Source organism: Diadema antillarum, unplaced genomic scaffold (assembly GCF_040938485.1).
Source record: "Diadema antillarum isolate AM-2024a unplaced genomic scaffold, OU_Dant_1.0 scf00000063, whole genome shotgun sequence".
NCBI lineage: Eukaryota > Metazoa > Echinodermata > Echinoidea > Diadematoida > Diadematidae > Diadema > Diadema antillarum.
In genome coordinates this window covers 2,161,771-2,180,116 of record NW_027270952.1, presented here as the reverse complement: position 1 = coordinate 2,180,116, position 18,346 = coordinate 2,161,771, and the positions used below count along the sequence as shown (strand labels likewise).

The 18,346-nt window shown below is 38.5% G+C and overlaps 1 protein-coding gene across 1 annotated transcript; it reads left to right on the top strand.

The window, feature by feature from the left end:
* The first annotated feature begins 214 nt into the window (after positions 1 to 214).
* Positions 215 to 17,180, top strand: LOC139716256 (uncharacterized). Its single transcript, XM_071627823.1, has 2 exons — positions 215 to 812; positions 16,153 to 17,180. The coding sequence occupies exons 1-2, from the start codon at positions 215 to 217 to the stop codon at positions 17,178 to 17,180; spliced, it is 1,626 nt and encodes a 541-aa protein (XP_071483924.1).
* Positions 17,181 to 18,346: the final 1,166 nt, after the last annotated feature.

Here is an 18,346-nt window from a genome sequence, read left to right as displayed (position 1 = left end):
GACTTGCATAACGTCGTATCCAAACGTGAAATTTCAGACGAGTTCAACAAATTTTCCACGATCACTTACGAATGTCTAATCGTGGCGTTCGTAATGGATCGCACGATAGTGGGAACCCCGCTTAATACAGAGTCAATCTCTTCCGCGCAACCGGTCGCCATTGATTACATATGCTTCTATCTCGTGTAGTTATTGAGGTGAGAAAACGCGAACGATGGCGTCTTACATAGGTTTAAACGTTGGTGGCAAAATCTACAAGACATCGGAAACGACTCTCACTAGTCAACCTGAAAGTTTTTTTACCTCTATGCCGAGTGGTAGCATTCCCAGTGCGAGAGATGATCAGGGGAACTACACAATTGATCGTGATGGCAAGATATTCAGACACGTTCTGAATTACCTCCGGGACAACGAGCTCATTCTACCAGAAGGTTTCAACGAACTCACCTTACTCGAACGTGAAGCAGATTTCTACCAACTCGAATCGCTCGACAAAGCTGATATTCAGGCCTTGAGAGTGGCAATGCCAGGTGAAACCATTTCTTTAGACGTTGGTGGAACAAACTACACGACAACAAGGGAAGTTCTTTCTCATGAGCCTGACTCAGTTTTTCAGCAGATCCTCAAGGACCAAGCCACACCTGACTCAAACGGCCGGTACTTCATAGCAGGTGATGGGGAACTCTTCCGCTACATATTGAAATATCTGCGGTTCGGATTTCTTGCACTTCCACACGACTTCGATGTGACGTCCCTCAAGGATGAAGCAAGATTCCTAAAACTTGAGGTCCTCCTCGCGCACATCATGATCTGTAGGTTAATGTTTCCAGTCAGACATGGGTGCGATCCCGGCGAGATCGGTTTGGCAATGTTTGCCAGACGGGACGATTTTGTGTTGTACTCACAAAATGAACTAATTTTGAAGAATTTATCTGCAGCGTTTCTAACAAAAAGCTCGTATCAATATTCATGCAGTGAAATCCAATTTACGTTGAGAGAAACAGTTATTCAGGTGGTCGTGCTACCAATTGCTCTAAACAGGTCACGGGCAGGGGAACCAATACAGGTATCTTCAATTGATAAATTTCAGTGTCTCTTTAATATGGACCGAATACCCTATCACAGCTGTGTATACCCTGCGAATAGAGACGAGTTGGTGGCACTCCTGTCTAAGGTAGTTGGCATGGAAACCAATCGAAAGGTTTTCACTTCCTCGTATCTTGGAGTGTTTGGTTTACGAAGTGATAGCTTCCTCAGTGGTGCCATCGGTAAGAGCTTAGCAGAAATATTTTAGCTGCTGTCTCACTCTGAATTTTGAGCCTTGAGGACATGCTGAGACATGTACACCTGTATTTCATACAAAGTAAGAAAAATAGTCCTGTTACAGTTAAAAACAGTCATTTTATTTCAGTAGGCCCAGATAGGTAAAAATGTCGATTGGTCCATAACCCCGTATATTCTTCATAGCCTGGGCTAAGTTTTGTTAGCTTGTGTTTCTCGAGAAAAAAAAAACAACAACAACAACCCCCAAATCATAAAACATATTACAAGTTGGTGTGGTTATCTAGTGCGTGGGTACAATCTGTCATCCAAAGAAAGATTAAAAAAGACCGAAAAATGTCATTCAAAACTTAAGGACTTTCTCGCACGGCCTCCTCACCATTTTATATATCAAAAGAATAAACAAAAAAACAAGGAAATTACCTTTCGAATTTTGATTTTATTGACAGGTATGTGTACTTTGGTGATCGGATCGGCATTAATTGTACAATACTAAACCTGTCTCCCCAAGTTTCTCAACTTGATTCATGGGTAATAAATTCAGATAATGTATCTCGACAGGCAGTTGAGGACACACCTATACTTTGACATGAATGGTAATGGCCGGGAAGCGAAAAAACCCAAAATAACAAAAACAAAACTGAAATTAAATGCACTGGTTGCATTCTGCTTAATACGGTGTAATATAGGCCTATACCCAAAGACCTACAGTAGTCAATATATCAGCAATCTATGTAAATTTGATTTTTTTTTCGGCGTATTAAACTGCCAATATTACTTTGGTTATGATTGCAATATGAGGGAGGGGAAAGAGGCCACGGGACCAGCACAAACTGCAGGTATCGGAAAAATTGAGAAGTGTGACCGAACAAATACACCTTTAATAACCAAGTAAGAAACGGACACAAACGCTGTTAGTGGTTGCGAAAAGACGCGTTCACACTCTCGGCTATTAAATTCAAATTCTCAATCATTGTCTTGTTTTGGGGTTTTGGTTTTGGTTTTGGTTTTGGTTTTGGTTTTGGTTTTTGTTTTTGCTTTTTTACTCCGGTAACAGAAGAAGAAGTGAAGGATGTTATTCTAAATTTTCAATTAAAATTAAGAAAGATGTGGCTACGATGGTGTTATAAGACTCGTCTTGAAAAAGGTGATCACCTAATTCGTATCTTCCCTATCACACTTTTTTTTTCATCTTTATCATGGCCGGCACAGCCGTGGGGCCGTGGGGGCCCGGGCCCCCACACTTTGTGCACCACACAAAGGAATACATAAGGTGTCATTACTTTGGGCCCCCACTCTTTTTTCAACCCGGAAGTACGTAAGTGGCACTAAAATAGAAATAGATAGAGATCTTGAAGTATGGCGGCGGTAAGGTTATGTTTTTTCTCTGAAGACCTTTTTTTTTTATAACACCCGGAAATGGGAGGGGAGAGAATGAGCTGAGGACTTTTTTTTTTTTTTTTTTTTTTTTTTGCTTGCCAGCTGAAGAAACCCGGAAGTGGACGGGGAGAAGAGATGAGCCGACGTGTTTGTTTTGTTTTGTTTTGTTTTTTGTTTTTTTGCTTGTTAGCTCATGAAACCCGGAAGTGGGCCCCCACACTTTTGTAATGCTGCGCCGGCCCTGTTTATAGTATGCGTTTCTCCCCATAGAGAGTATATACAAGAGAAAAAGATCTCGGTCAAGAATTCTTGAAAGGATAGTTTACACACGTGTACTTGATCTTTTAAATATATGTATTTATCCCACTTTCAGCTTGGCTTATAGGAGAAATACGACAGTCTGTACTACATATTCTACTTTTATATATGATTTATTGATAGGGTATACTCATGATGCATTTGCATATATGCCCCATACTATTTGAATACTCCTGGACTTTTCTAAAGGTAAGCCAAGGCATTATGGAATATGGGGTAAGGCTTTATTGTACAATATAGGAAGCAGTTCGTGTATGCCCATTTATTCATGGCTATATGAGTGAAAATGAAGTTGATTTCTTGTGGAGTGCACGCGGAGCTCCCTCTTGGTTATAGGGAAAAGAAAATAGAAATTTATAGATTATAGAAAATATAGAAATTGTACAATAGTCATTTCAGAAAAACTCCTCATTATTCAAAAACATGCTATTCGAAATATCAATCGCGCTGGTTATCTCTCACTTACGATTAATCTATTTTACAGGAAGCATACTTAGCATACCTATAACGAACTCGATAGAGTAAAGATTAAATCACCTTCCACGTCAGAGTACTCGAGCTGTTTTCGCTTAGTCAAGTAGAGAAACAGTTACGCCTCCAGCATGTCCAGGACACAAACCGTCGAATGATTTACCATTTGAAGTAACGAGCTTGGTTTACCTCTCTATTAATGCTTTCAAATGTATTTTAAGATCATTTCTATTGATTGATTACTCTGCTGTATTATTAAAGCTCTCAAAATGATAGCAGTCAATGAGGATGCATATAATAATCGATGAGGTTGCATGGTGCCATTTATTGTGTATATCGTTTGTAGTCTATTAACAATACCAGCATAATGACCGTTTAAAAGAGCAAGCTCATTCCTGGTCCATGTAGTATAACACAATACATGTACATACCTGTATTAACATCGGGGTGAAATCTCTTCAACAAGTGCACTCATGTGGAGAATGCCTTGTGGAATCTGTTGTAGAGTAGACAAAACTCTGCTTGGGAGGAGAAGATTCTGGAAAATTTTCAGTGCATGAATTTGCTGCTGGGGGGAGGGGGTTGACAGAGGCCTTGAATTTAATGACAGTGCATCTGAGAGTTTTAGTTTTTCTTACATTTGTTTTAATGTTTTTATTTTTTGTGGAAGGGCCAGATATGACATGTACAGATGTTATTCCTTTCCCTCCATAATTTACGAGGAATGGCATACAATATAAGATATTCTCACATGTTTAGGTGTGTCTTCTTTTTCACTTTGGTTTTATCCCATGCATTTTGCCAGTGTATCAATTTCCAGCATCTGATCTTACTGCTAGATCTTTATACAGATATGTTTGTGTGAAACTCCTTTGTGTTATTCCATGAAGTCTAATCCTCCATTTTTCATCATCATCATCATCATCATCATAGCCAAGCTGTATGAGTATTTGAGTTGGTTTTTTTATTGTTGCAATCTTGTTACAGCATTCTTTCAATGCTGATTGCAGGATAGTCCTGCATCTTTTTGAGTTTAATAAAATGTCTCCCTTGTTTTTCTCAAAAAAAAAAAGCTGTAAATTTTGTCAAAAAAAAAAACAACCTTTGTACTTTGCATCGCATTTCTGTTGTGTAAGTTATCAGAGCTCTGTCCAAGATATTTTTCATTTCCTGTTCTGGATGGCATGTAGAAGATGTAGGCAATGATTGTCCAGCTCTTTTACCTGCAAAGCATGCTCCAGGAGATGTCAGCCAAACATTCGGTTGTTCATTTCACCAATGTCCACCCTCCCCCCCCCCCCCCCCAAAAAAAAAAAAAAAAAATGGGAACTATTGCCAAGACAATATCATATGACTACAAGTTATGCTGGAGTGTCCTGTGTAGTCATAATTGATACTCAAAAAGATGTGTCATTCAGAAAACCACCGTAAGTTTTTGTTACCATACATCACTAGTTCATAAAAGATGTGGTGGGGTGTTCATTGCTGAAATGAGTTCACAGGATGTGGCAAACTCATGGAAATGGAGCATAGTTCTTCCCACAAACACATCTTGTGTTGCCAAGAGTCAAAGCTGTATAGAAATGTGTTTAATTTACATCTTGTGAATATCATACTATGTTAACAGAAGCCCCCTCGATTCACATGTCTCTCCATCCATTCTTCAGAGGTGAAGCATTAAAACGAGAGAGAACCAATGAATACACGAGTGCAAGGTGTTCTTTGTGAATGTGATCGAATGCTGAGTGATGGCCAGAGCTATGAATCTGTTAAAGCATGTGAATGGTGGTTGTGTGGACATCCAAATGCAGACCTCCGGATGATTTTCAGACTTTTACATTTGAACAACTATAAATTAGTTATACTGAGTACAAAAATCTAGAATTCATAGTGTTGGGATGAGGAATAAGAATGTTTTCAAAATTTACAACAAATTGCAATGAACAAGGATGTTGACATGGCAGCCTCACCATAAGAATGGGCTCAAGGAAGCAGAACAAAAGAAGAAGGCATGCATAGATTCTACACATCTGTATAGATTCTGTCATCATCAACACTGTTCAGTATAATTTGTTACATGTACAAGATTTTTCAGAGTATAAGTTTCTCTGCTCAAGGACCACAATAAATCCCAGAAATTATATAATATATACATGGAGCTGTCGATTTGTGTACTACAGTACATGATGTGAAATTTTGAAAATCGTCTGGAATGCCCCTTTAATTACATCCAGTGGTTTTTATAGGAACTACATGTACACGTACCATGAATACTGCCTCTTGAGCAAAGTATTGCTTTCATTCTCCTAGTCATGTAAAACATTCAATACATGAGTACAATAAGTGCACATGTAAAACATGCAGAAATGTTGAACAAAGGATTATTAGGGAACTGTTTAGTTGTGAAGTGTAGCTACACATTAGACTTTCAGGTGATATTCGTTGTTTATCAGCAAATGAAATATGGCTTGTCATTCCATGGACCTACTACACATGGACGTTCATCATTCGTTAATTTCATGCACCCTTTCTGTCAAAAGTGTCACAAAAACATTTTAAACGTGCTTTCCTGCTTTGATCTCATTATCACCGCCGACAGCCAGCCTGGATGAAAACAAGACGGCGCTTTGAGAAATCTTTGATGCGCAGAAGATGGTAATTCTGTTAAATAAAAAAAAAGTGCATGTGCATTTGCGAAATGCACATACTTTACAAGAGAAAGCAAATACAATTGTATTGTGGAAGGCTGATTGCGATGTGTAATCCCATAATTTTTCACATCTTTCTTTTGCACATTGTTCAGAGTAAACATGGACAGTACGCCGTAGATGACATGAATGTCTTGTCATTAAACAATATTACATGCGTGTGCAGAAGTGTCCACTTCAGTAATCGCCAATTTATATTTTGTGACGGGAAAATTGTCACGTTTTCAGGTTTGCGGCTCCCTATTATCGGTGTTTATTCAAATGCACTTGAATCTGAAAAGGCACCTCAACTTCATATGACCGAAATGAGAGAAACGGTTCTTTTGTCAGTGACGATGCATGATTACACTAACGTTATTGTCCGAACATCTTAATGTACTTGTTAGGATGCACATATCAGGTGTGAAATAGGTTCCCAAATAGGGTTAGTTTCAAACGCTCGAAATATTCCGGAATGGGGATAGTGCCACTTCTTTGTGTTTTTTCCCTGATTCTCTTCAGTGAACATTGTACTCGCTGCATGTTTTCCTGCAAAGCATGCCGATGTGGCCTTTTTTTTTCGCAGGACATTTTGCCAAATGCACAACATTTACGTAATGCTGTTTTTTTCCCCCTTCCAACAACGTGTGATGTGGGGGTAATTGTACTGGCTTCCCTTCAGAAAGTCGGTGATTATGGAGTAATTTTGATGGCATCCCTTTCAAGAGCCCGTGATAGGGGGTCATTATTCTCTAAGAATCTGGAACAAGCATATTATGTATATGTGTACATGTACAGTACGTAATATGATTGACAGCCTTAGTGTGTGTGTTTGTGGGGGAGTGGGGAGCTGGCAAGAGGACTTTCAAAGAGTCTCAACCAATTCCCCCCCCCCCCCCCCCTTTTTTTTTCACCTAACTCATTAACTTGGGTTTGAGTGTGGCTGGCCGGACAGTGTGTTGCACACATTTTCTTCGGCCTGACTTGTTGATCTTGAGCAAAATACAACATCAATTCGATAAATAAGTGAACAATTGATAATGTAGAAAACATGGTATTATTTGCCCCAACTGAAGTTACATGTACTAACGTCTTGTGGATGCTACAGTGCCATTTTGAATGGGAATTACTTTAGCTCGACTGTCCTATGTCTCTGTGTGAGTATACGTGTGTTACGGTGTGTTTCGATGTGTGTACCTCACTGTAAAAATTTAGATAATCTATTGTCGCCTTGTGTACCATGGCATTCACTAGACCTTTACAGACAAGAAGACATTCATTAGAATTTTGTGAAAGGAGGTGCAGACTTGTGGTAGCAAATGATACTTAACCTTCAACCATCGAGGTCTTCATGAATAGGGTTTGAGTGACAACGCTTCGCAATTCATGTAAACAGCTTGGGTTCTGCAGCATGACGCTGTGAAGTCATTCTCGGCGTCCTATATCTCCAAGACGATATTTAGAGGCTAAGAAAAATGAATCATGTTTCATTGAATTACAAGCCGTATTTCAACACAAATTTCGCAGGAAATACTAACATTTGTTAGAAGCAGTTTGGGAAATAGTTCAAAGTTATAAACACGTAATTTTGTTCTCGTAATGTGCAAATCGAAATGAAAATTAAAACCGAACAGGGAGCTACTCATAAGCTCTTTAATTTTGATAAGCGATGTTGCGCACGCAAAGAACTTTTTTTTTTTCCTCAGAATGTCCGCGTCGCGAAAATCTAAAGCTCCCTAATGTTTCTTTCTATGATGTGCACATTTGCGCATATCACATGTAGTTTTTTATCTTTTGAATCTGGCATATAGATCTTTGAAATGAGACGAACTCCACCAAAGCGTACTCCAGCGTGATTTTCTACTTAATGCTATTAAAATGTACACAGGTACATTTAATTCAGTGCTCCAATTCAAAGCACACATAAATATCTACTGTTACCTGCACATTGACAGAGAGGGTTAACTGTAGCAGGGGGAACCTTTTCTTCTGTGAGAGCTCTATAGCCCTGAACACTGATGCTCTCTTTTGTCAAAGCACTTGGGTACCATCTACGCCTCCCTGCTTACAACTGTCACAAAACGTACATAGCAATGTAAATTTACAGTATCAATGCAAACATTATAGGCCCGTGTTCCCTGATGCACAATTTCATTGTAGGTCATCATAAACCAATGGCGTAGTCGGGGAGGGGGGGGGGATTGGAACTGTCTCCCCCCCCCCGATTTATAATGCGAAGAAAAAGAGAAATTAAAGTTGCGTGTGTATGTACGTAAAGTCGCCGCCTTTAAACTTTTTTTTTTCAATGTAAGATTATATAAATGTCAGATACAAGAGGAAATTACCCCGACAGTGGATAAGTGCTTGTCATCCTTTCCCTGTTTTTTCTTTTCCCCCATTTTCTCTTTAGGATTAAAAAAAAAAAATCTAAGTGAGGTGTGCTCAAATTACAAGGCAATTCAAGTTTGGGAAGACCCTGCATTTTTAACCTTATGTACACGTACACGTCACTGTGGGGATAAAATGTAAATTTTGCAAGGGATTGCTAACCTATCACGGTTGTCAGGGGTGTCGATCGGAAAGGGGGGGGGATACATTATAAGCGAACTGAGAGACTGAGAAAGAAGAAAGATCATTCGTACCAATGTGCCCATGAACTAACTTCGTAAGGATGTTTAGGGGCTTACAATATAGATTCCTTTGACATACGAAAGCACGCACACACACACATACACACACACACACACACACACAAACACATAACACATCCGTTCCATTGATTCCAGACCTCTTTTTTTTGTATATGTATTTTTGTTTTTTACTTGTTAGCAGATACTTAGTTGCATTTATTTCAAAATGTTAAAAATGATAATGTAATATCGTTTAAGATGGAAAAATGACCAGACCATAACCAATTGTTCACTGGAAGTATATACATAATATATATATATATATATATATATATATATACATGTTTATATACAGTCAACAAAAAGATAAGTTCCCCTAGCATTTTTTGATATATCTCAAAAAGTACTTTACCGATTTTCATAATTCAAACGGAAATGGATAGGGAATTTTATTACCTATAACATGAACGGCATATCATTGCTACCAGATATCATTATTGGTGTGAAAAATGAATTTTATGTCAATTGATGCATGGGAAAAAGTTGCACTTCAGGTCATATGAATCATATTGTGTACATTTCCTATGCAAGTTACTAAATGACCTTTTTAAATTGTTATGTAATTCTCAGGAATTTTTCAGGTACAATGTATACTTTTTGAACAATAGGCCTTTTCGAGATGAAAATGTTGGTCGAAGCCATGTCCAATTCCAATGTGGGTTGATCACACTAGTGTGCTTATGGCCATTTTGCATCATACCACGTCTGCAAATTTTTGAAAGAGGGAGAGCTACGCGTATAGCTTTCCTTGAAGCTGGGGTTCCGGTTACGGAGGTAGCCAGGAGACTAGGGGTTTCGCCTAATGCCATAAGGAAACTTAGAGCAAAGTTTCTGGAAACTGGAGAGGTCGTAGATCTGCCAAGAAGTAGCCGACCAAGGTTGACATCCCTCTGTCAGGCAAGATACACTTTAGTTAACAGTATGAGGAAGAGACGCCGGGTGGTCATTGAAGCGGATGGTAGACATATCAATTATTCAATACTTCACTGTATGCTCATGAAAAGAAAGAGATAGAGAAATATGCAATAAACCATGGTTAAAAGTTCACAATCATGAGTGATTGTTTGATTTTTGTGTAAAAATCAATGCAAATCACTATTAAGTGCAACTTTTTTTCATGCATTTTGACACAAAGTGCATATTCACACCAATAATGATATTTGGTGGCAATGATATGACACTCATTATGAGTAATAAAGTTCCCTATCCATTCCCGTTTGAATTATGAAAAGCTGAAGAAACCCGGAAGTGGACGGGGAGAAGAGATGAGCCGACGTGTTTTTTTTTTGTTTTGTTTTTTGTTTTTTGTTTTTTGCTTGTTAGCTCATGAAACCCGGAAGTGGGCCCCCACACTTTTGTAATGCTGCGCCGGCCCTGTTTATAGTATGCGTTTCTCCCCATAGAGAGTATATATACAAGAGAAAATGATCTCGGTCAAGAATTCTTGAAAGGTTAGTTTACACACGTGTACTTGATCTTTTAAATATATGTATTTATCCCACTTTCAGCTTGGCTTATAGGAGAAATACGACAGTCTGTACTACATATTCTACTTTTATATATGATTTATTGATAGGGTATACTCATGATGCATTTGCATATATGCCCCATACTATTTGAATACTCCTGGACTTTTCTAAAGGTAAGCCAAGGCATTATGGAATATGGGGTAAGGCTTTATTGTACAATATAGGAAGCAGTTCGTGTATGCCCATTTATTCATGGCTATATGAGTGAAAAATGAAGTCGATTTCTTGTGGAGTGCACGCGGAGCTCCCTCTTGGTTATAGGGAAAAGAAATTAGAAATTTATAGATTATAGAAAATATAGAAATTGTACAACAGTCATTTCAGAAAAACTCCTCATTATTCAAAAACATGCTATTCGAAATATCAATCGCGCTGGTTATCTCTCACTTACGATTAATCTATTTTACAGGAAGCATACTTAGCATACCTATAACGAACTCGATAGAGTAAAGATTAAATCACCTTCCACGTCAGAGTACTCGAGCTGTTTTCGCTTAGTCAAGTAGAGAAACAGTTACGCCTCCAGCTTGTCCAGGACACAAACCGTGGAATGATTTACCATTTGAAGTAACGAGCTTGGTTTACCTCTCTATGTTATCAAACGTATTTTAAGATCATTTCTATTGATTGATTACTCTGCTGTATTATTAAAGCTCTCAAAATGATAGCAGTCAATGAGGATGCATATAATAATCGATGAGGTTGCATGGTGCCATTTATTGTGTATATCGTTTGTAGTCTATGCAATTATTATTGTGTATACAGTAGATCGAATGTAACTCTCTACACTAAATATACTATACTTTGAATACTTATTCTACTTATTCTAAGAACTCATACTTCCTTTGAGACTTGCAATTCCTACAAAGTTACGGTAGATTTCCTCTGTTTCAGCCATATTTTATGTCTCTCTGCTCCTTTATATTAACAATACCAGCATAATGACTGTTTATAATTTAATGTACTTTTTTTCCCTGTATGTTCTTATGAGAGTCAAACAAAAGTCCTTTCTGTCTGCTATGTATTTTGCATTACCACACAAACATATTCTCTATTTTTAGAAGTATGAAAATAAACAAGCGAAAATCGAAACTGGAGGTTGGGAGCAGTATTTCTGTACACTATAATCTATGAGAAGAAAGCTGTATTGGATGCTTGCTGGAAAGTTTAAAGACAAGTTGAACTTGAATGATAATTTAGACCACCAAATTCTTGTTTTTTTGTTACTTACTCAGAATTTTATTCACTTTTGATTTCTCTCTTACGCACACACACACACACACACACACACACATATATATATATACATGTATATATATGTATATATATACATATATATATATATATATATATATATATATATATATATATATAATATATGTGACCGTGCATCACAAAACGAACAAAAAGTCGCACACACTGATTTTGCGTGAGGACTGAAAATAAGTGAAATGGGTCAACCTAGCCGATTTTGACTTTTTCATATTTTCTGAAAGAGCAAGTTTTTTTTTACATTATGCTAAAATTTAGGGTCATAAAACGGGTGGGAAAGTGTGTTTTGTAGCAGTTTATCTCGAACATTTTTGATAGAATAGTGTGATTAGGTGTTTTTAGAGTCCCTTTTTCATTTCTGAAAAACCTTGTACACACTCTTCACTTTCACCTCTAATAAAGGATAGTGCTACTGATTTGAAAGTTGGCATTAATTATTGACAGAATGTGTTAATGAGGCATGTTTAATTTCAGTTTAATATGATAATTCCTTCATTGTTGATACTCGGGTGGTTTACTTCCTATTTTCTGTCCCATTCATAGCACAGCCAGCAATGTTTGGTAAAGATTAAGCGCTTGAATAGACACTGTACTTCAGAGCCTCTTTTCTCAGTTCACACTTTTCCTGAGTTTGTGCTTTCTTTCCAATATTTAGATAGGTTAGGAGAGTACATTAGATTTGAGTTATACATCATTTTAAAGCTTAAAGTCTGCTCTTTCAGAATATGGTCTTAACTAAGAATTCGTGTTTGGCGACTTTTTGTTTGTTTTGTGGTGCAGGGTCACATACAGATATGGGTGTGTCTGTATGTATAATACCAAACATACACGCACACGCACCATTTAGATATACTCACCTTAAACCTGTGAAAGGCAGTTTGTATTTTGTTTAAATACGGGGGGGGGGGGGTTGCAGTAAAGACGTAAGGGAAAGAAAATAACTAATTTGAGGGGAAAGTTTCTCCGGCTTCCCCACCTCGCCCATTCTGAGCAAACTTGAATCAACAGTCATCAATCTAATGTGAGCCCTAAACTTCTTACTAAGAGCCCTCCACTGACTAAGCATTTTTGGATGAACGAACCTACGGAGTAACGAGCCGAGCGTTATTTTCGGATTAACGAACTATAGTATAATATTATAGAGACATTGTGCGTTTCGGGAAAACGAACCTTATTTCATTAACGAACCTTCGGCAAAACGAAATCGCCCAATCCAGTGTCCGATATCAGTCCGGGGTTATCCCACTAGACCGACACCCACGAGTCATACAGCCCATGAGTTCGACACTAGGTGAAAACAGCTCACGAGTTCGACAGATACAACACGTAGTTTTATGTTTCGGTCTCGTGGGCCTTGTTAGCTAATTGTCGAACTAATGGGCTGTATGACTCGTGAGCTGTATACCTAATGGGCTGTATGACTTGTGAGCTGTATGACTCGGTTATAGCTCATTATTCCGAAGGTTCGTTATTCCGAAAGCTCTTCAGTCCAAAAATTCGTTATTCCGAAGGTTCGTTATTCCGAATTTCATTTTCGGATTAACAAATCTTAGGAATAACGCCACAAAATCGAAGTTCGGATTAACGAACCTCTAGGTATAGGGAGTTTGCGTGTTTCGGATTAACGAACCTTCGGAACAGCGAACCTTCGGAATAACGAACAGCACCCGTATGACTCGTGGGCTGTATGACTCGTGGGTGTCGGTCTCGTGACGTGCACCCATCAGTCCCCCTATGAGCGGACTTTACTACATTCATCAATGTACAATATAACAATAACAGTATACTCTTCTATCACTTCTGATTCTGTATAGAAAATGTTTGTTTAGCAATCCCATAGTTTTGAGGCATCAATAGCATTCTCCCCCCCCCCCCCTCCCCCCTCCTCAATGGGATTGGCACCTATTTTGAATAAAGTGAAATTCTATACCCTGTATGCAATGGTATGATGTTATCTGCCTCTTGCCCGGGCACCGTGAATCAGGTCCGCCATAGTATGCAAACTTTGCGGTCATTAATGAATACAAACATACCAATTTCACTAGGTTTTTCACTTCTGGTTCTACACACACACACACACACACACACACACACACACACACACACACAAGGTGTGTAAAACTGACTAATTGGGGGTAGCGGGTCCACCTCCCCCCTATCCCCATTCCCCTAACAGTGGGCATGGTACACATTGAACAAATTGAAATTGAAATTGAAATGATGATGACATTGATTGAAACTTATTATGGATGAATTAGAAACACTTCCTCGATTTAACGTTGTTTGCACATTCATGACAAGAGGCTTGCACATTTCTCGGCTCCATACACCCCTATCCGTATACCCCCTTCCGCTCCGACGAGATAACACCATCATGTGATACTAATCTAAGCGGTTCATACGTGACCCTTCACCTCGGGATGATCTTTTACAAGCTTGGGTTTCCCCCTGTGCATTGTAAACCTCTGCCCCCAATGGTCTCATTTTCTTCTTCCTTTAGTTTGTAACGATAAACTGCGAATCTCACATTGAGATTACAGTGTGTTTCATCGCAGTATGTGTAAAGAAGATATTCTACGTTAGTGTGGGATTACTTTGGCCTATGGTACCGCCCATTATAATTCAGTCTCTATTATGGAAAGAAGTACTAAATAAAAAAAACAACAACAAAAACAAACAAAGAAACAAAGAGAGAAACAAATGGTTTACTCTCTTGGTTCCTTCGATGAAGTTGGCACGCCAGGTAATGTTTGTCAGTACTCTTTTTCTATGTAAATTGTCTACCCAATCCTGCATTACAGGTTTCAACGTCACGCATGCGACATGGAGTAATCGTGATGCGGAAACAGTATTCTTGCTCTGGTTCTACATGAGTTTTATAACACTGTCATTTTCATGATGATACTGGCCCTCCCAGCAGCTCACCTTGCATTTAACTATGCTCGTTTTTCACCCGGAGTGACTCCATAGGTCGTATCATCATTCGTACTTCACGTCAAGGAAGGGTATCAGTCGCCAAGCGAATTCAGTGAAGTTGTTGTAGCCATCAAAGATATTTTCTATGATGTTGATGACTAATTTTTTTTTTTCACTTACACATTGCACCGCACCACATTCAGCTTGACGACGACTATTGAAGTGCTTCTAGGAATGTGTAAGAGCAAAAAAAATAAAATCAAATCAAACAGTTGCAATAATCATGGAGTTCGACTCAGCTGCAGCTCTTAAGCTTCTCACCAATACCAGATAGATTTCCTAGTGCCACCACTATACCAGTGTATCTGCGCTTTGCTACTTGTAACAATAGTGAAGGAAAGCGCACACATCGCACAAAAAGGTTGGCTTTCCCTAAACAGCCATCGATGAAGCTGACATAGCTTTGTAATTTGTTGATAATTATTTTGGTGTAAAGGGGCCCAATAATTCAGTCTTCTGTGCATTACCATATCTGGCCAAGATATTCAAGAAGAAGATCTTACGGCTGTTAACACTCCCCCCCCCCTCCCACCCCACGTAACACGTTTTGGGAAGATGACAGGGATCCCTACCATCACCCACGTTCTCAAACGGTTAATATTATTCAAGTGGACGAGCATTGAGGTCTCTATTTCCAGCTCTATACCTCCTGCTACATACGAAACAAGCGCCAGTACAATGTAGTAAAAAAAAATGATGCGATGTTGGCATGGTTAGTGTGGCAGCAACGAACACCACAAGACTACCAGACATGGTGTAATGCAAAAATTATATAGAAGAGTTTTATTGCAAAATGAGCTAAGCTCCATTTTTCAACATATTTTCGAATTAGGTCCATCATCAGAAAAGAGCAAAATTAACCCTTTCCAGTAATACCTCACTTGTGACATAACAAGGAATATTCTAAAAGTTATGATTGAAAATATCCTGTGTTTTCTTATTTTTTCTTTGTTTCTAGCAGCTTTAGTCAAAAATGTCTCAACTTAACAAGAATGGAGTTAGCTCGTTTTGAGATAAAACTCTTCATATATATATATATATATATATATATATATATATATACACACACACATATATATATATATATAATTATATATTATACTAATACATATAAAATACAAAAATACATATACGATGCATCTATTGTACTAATCAGGCCTATATGCCTGTATACATAATGTAATTTTTTCTTATCTATTCCTGTAGAAGCTATTAAAAAGAAACTAACAGAAAAAGGCTAAAAATACCGCACCCCCAGATCGCAGTTCTCTTATTTACTCTTCGCTCTCCTTGTTTGCGCGTGTGTCTCCAGTCCTTATTCAAATAATGGTATGCAATTATTATTTTTCATAGTTCTCTTCGGCCTACACGCTCGTGTTTACAGGAGCAAAGTCCATATGAATATGATTTAAGAGGAACACAATTTTATCCCGAGTATGGTCGCTGTGAGGTCAGCGTTGCAATATTACCCATTACCCGTAATACAGAGCCAATCACTTCCGCCCATATCAACCAGTCGCTATTTTGATACGCTTGTCGGGTGTTAAGGTAAGAAGACACGAAATATGGCGTCTTACGTAGGCTTGAATGTTGGTGGGAAAATCTACGAGACATCCGAAACTACTCTCACCCGTCAACCTGAAAGTTTCTTTACCACGTTACTGAGTGGTTCCGTTCCCAGTGCAAGGGATGATCAGGGGAACTACAGAATTGATCGTGATGGCAAGATATTCAGATACGTTCTCAATTACCTCCGGGACAACGAGCTCATTCTACCAGAAGGTTTCAACGAACTCACCTTACTCGAACGTGAAGCAGATTTCTACCAACTCGAATCTCTCAAAGCTGACATCAAGGCCTTGAGAGTGGCAATGCGCGGTGGCTTCGTTTCTCTAAATGTTGGTGCAACGAAATATACGGCAAAAAGAGAGGTTCTATCGCAAGAGCCTGACTCTGTTTTTCAGCAGATTCTAAAGGATCAAGCCACACCTGTAAACGGCCGGTATTTTTTACCAGGTGATGGGGAGCTCTTCCGCTACATACTGAAATATCTCCAGCTTGGATTTCTTGCTCTTCCACGTGGTTTCGATTTGACGCTGCTTGAGGATGAAGTGAAAATCCTGAAGCTTGATGTTCTTCGCGCCCACATCCTTGTCCTAAAGATGTTTCAAAAAGAAAACAAAGCTACCAGGGGTGTAGCAATGTTTTCCAGACGAGGCGATTTTGTCTTATACTCAAAGGATAAATCAACTTTGACGAGTGTGTCTGCAACATTACTACCTGAAAGCTCGCATCCAGCAGATGCAATTCGTGTTACATGGATAGGAAATACTCAGGTGCTCATGTTGGCGGTTACTCTGGACAGTTCTCGCGCAGGAGAATCTGTTTCTATAACAACGGGTCCTGGTCACGTTTGTCGTTATCCTGCGAATATAGATGACTTGGTTGTACTCTTCTCTGTATTAGTTGGCATGGAAACCCATCGAAAGTTTTTCCCTTCCTCATATCTTGGGGTGTTTGGCTTACCGAGCGACGTGGCCAATAAGAATCTGAAAGAGTTTTTGAGAGAGTTTTGAGAGTTGTTTGTGAGATACATTGGCTTTATCTGTCTCAGCAGTGCAGGGCTGCGAGGCCTATAGTCTTTTTTTTAAAACAAACATTAGAAAAGTGTTTTTTGGAATTAATTTCATGAAAAAGTCATAAAAACCTGAACTAGGATGCAGCTGGACCTCTGCTCACCTCCCAGATTGTAAGTTTGTTTGTTTGTTGTTGTTTTTTTCTGTCTCTCATCGGACATATACAGATCGGATAATCCCCATTTCCGTTACTTTTGATTTCTCGGAGGAACTATTACTAACTCTATAAATTCTGAGTATATGAATCACATTCAAAAAATAATCCTCTCATGATTACGATTAATGCTTTACATTTTGCACTACCATAAGGGATAGCTAGGGTATAAATTCTTATTTTGCTAATGTGTATGTATTGAACATTTCTTATTTGGTTGATGTTACATACCATGGATGCATACCTACATCCATAATAATATGAATATAACACTGCAAGGTCGTTTTGTAAATTACGTATTGTTTATTGCATGAAATAATGATTATGTTCAAAGAAGCCTTAAAAAAGATCAGGGTAATAAATCAAATTACAGGAATTCTGCAGGTTATTCATTGCCAATGAAGAACTTTCTAATTCTTTCTTCTTCTTCTTCGTCTTCTTCTTCTACTACTTCTTCTTCTTCTACTTCTTCTTCTTCTTCTTCTTTTTACCTTTTAATATTCAGGGTTTTTTCACTTGTCATTTTTTTTCGCGATAAATCAAAATCCATTAATCTCTTGACCATTAGTGCCTGATATCGGAACGTGCATGCTAATTTAGATTTCTCGTGATCTCGCGAGGTTGGTATGATCATCCACTGATCACTGCGATATATCATGAAAGATGTTAGCGGTGTTATGGTGTAAGCTATGAAAAGGTATCTGAAAGTACCTAGTCCTCAATATTCTGAAAAAGACGATGACTAATGTTTTTGTATTTAGACTTATATAACACTGCTGTTGTTGTTTGTCTTCCCCTCTGCGATTGTAACGCAGCCATTTCACGAAATGTCCATTTTCTCGGTGTCTCATCAATAATGTACATTCGTGTTACAATATACTAGGTATAATGGTCTGACGATGGGCCAATCTTTAATTACTACAATAACATGATGTTGAAAATGAAATGAAAT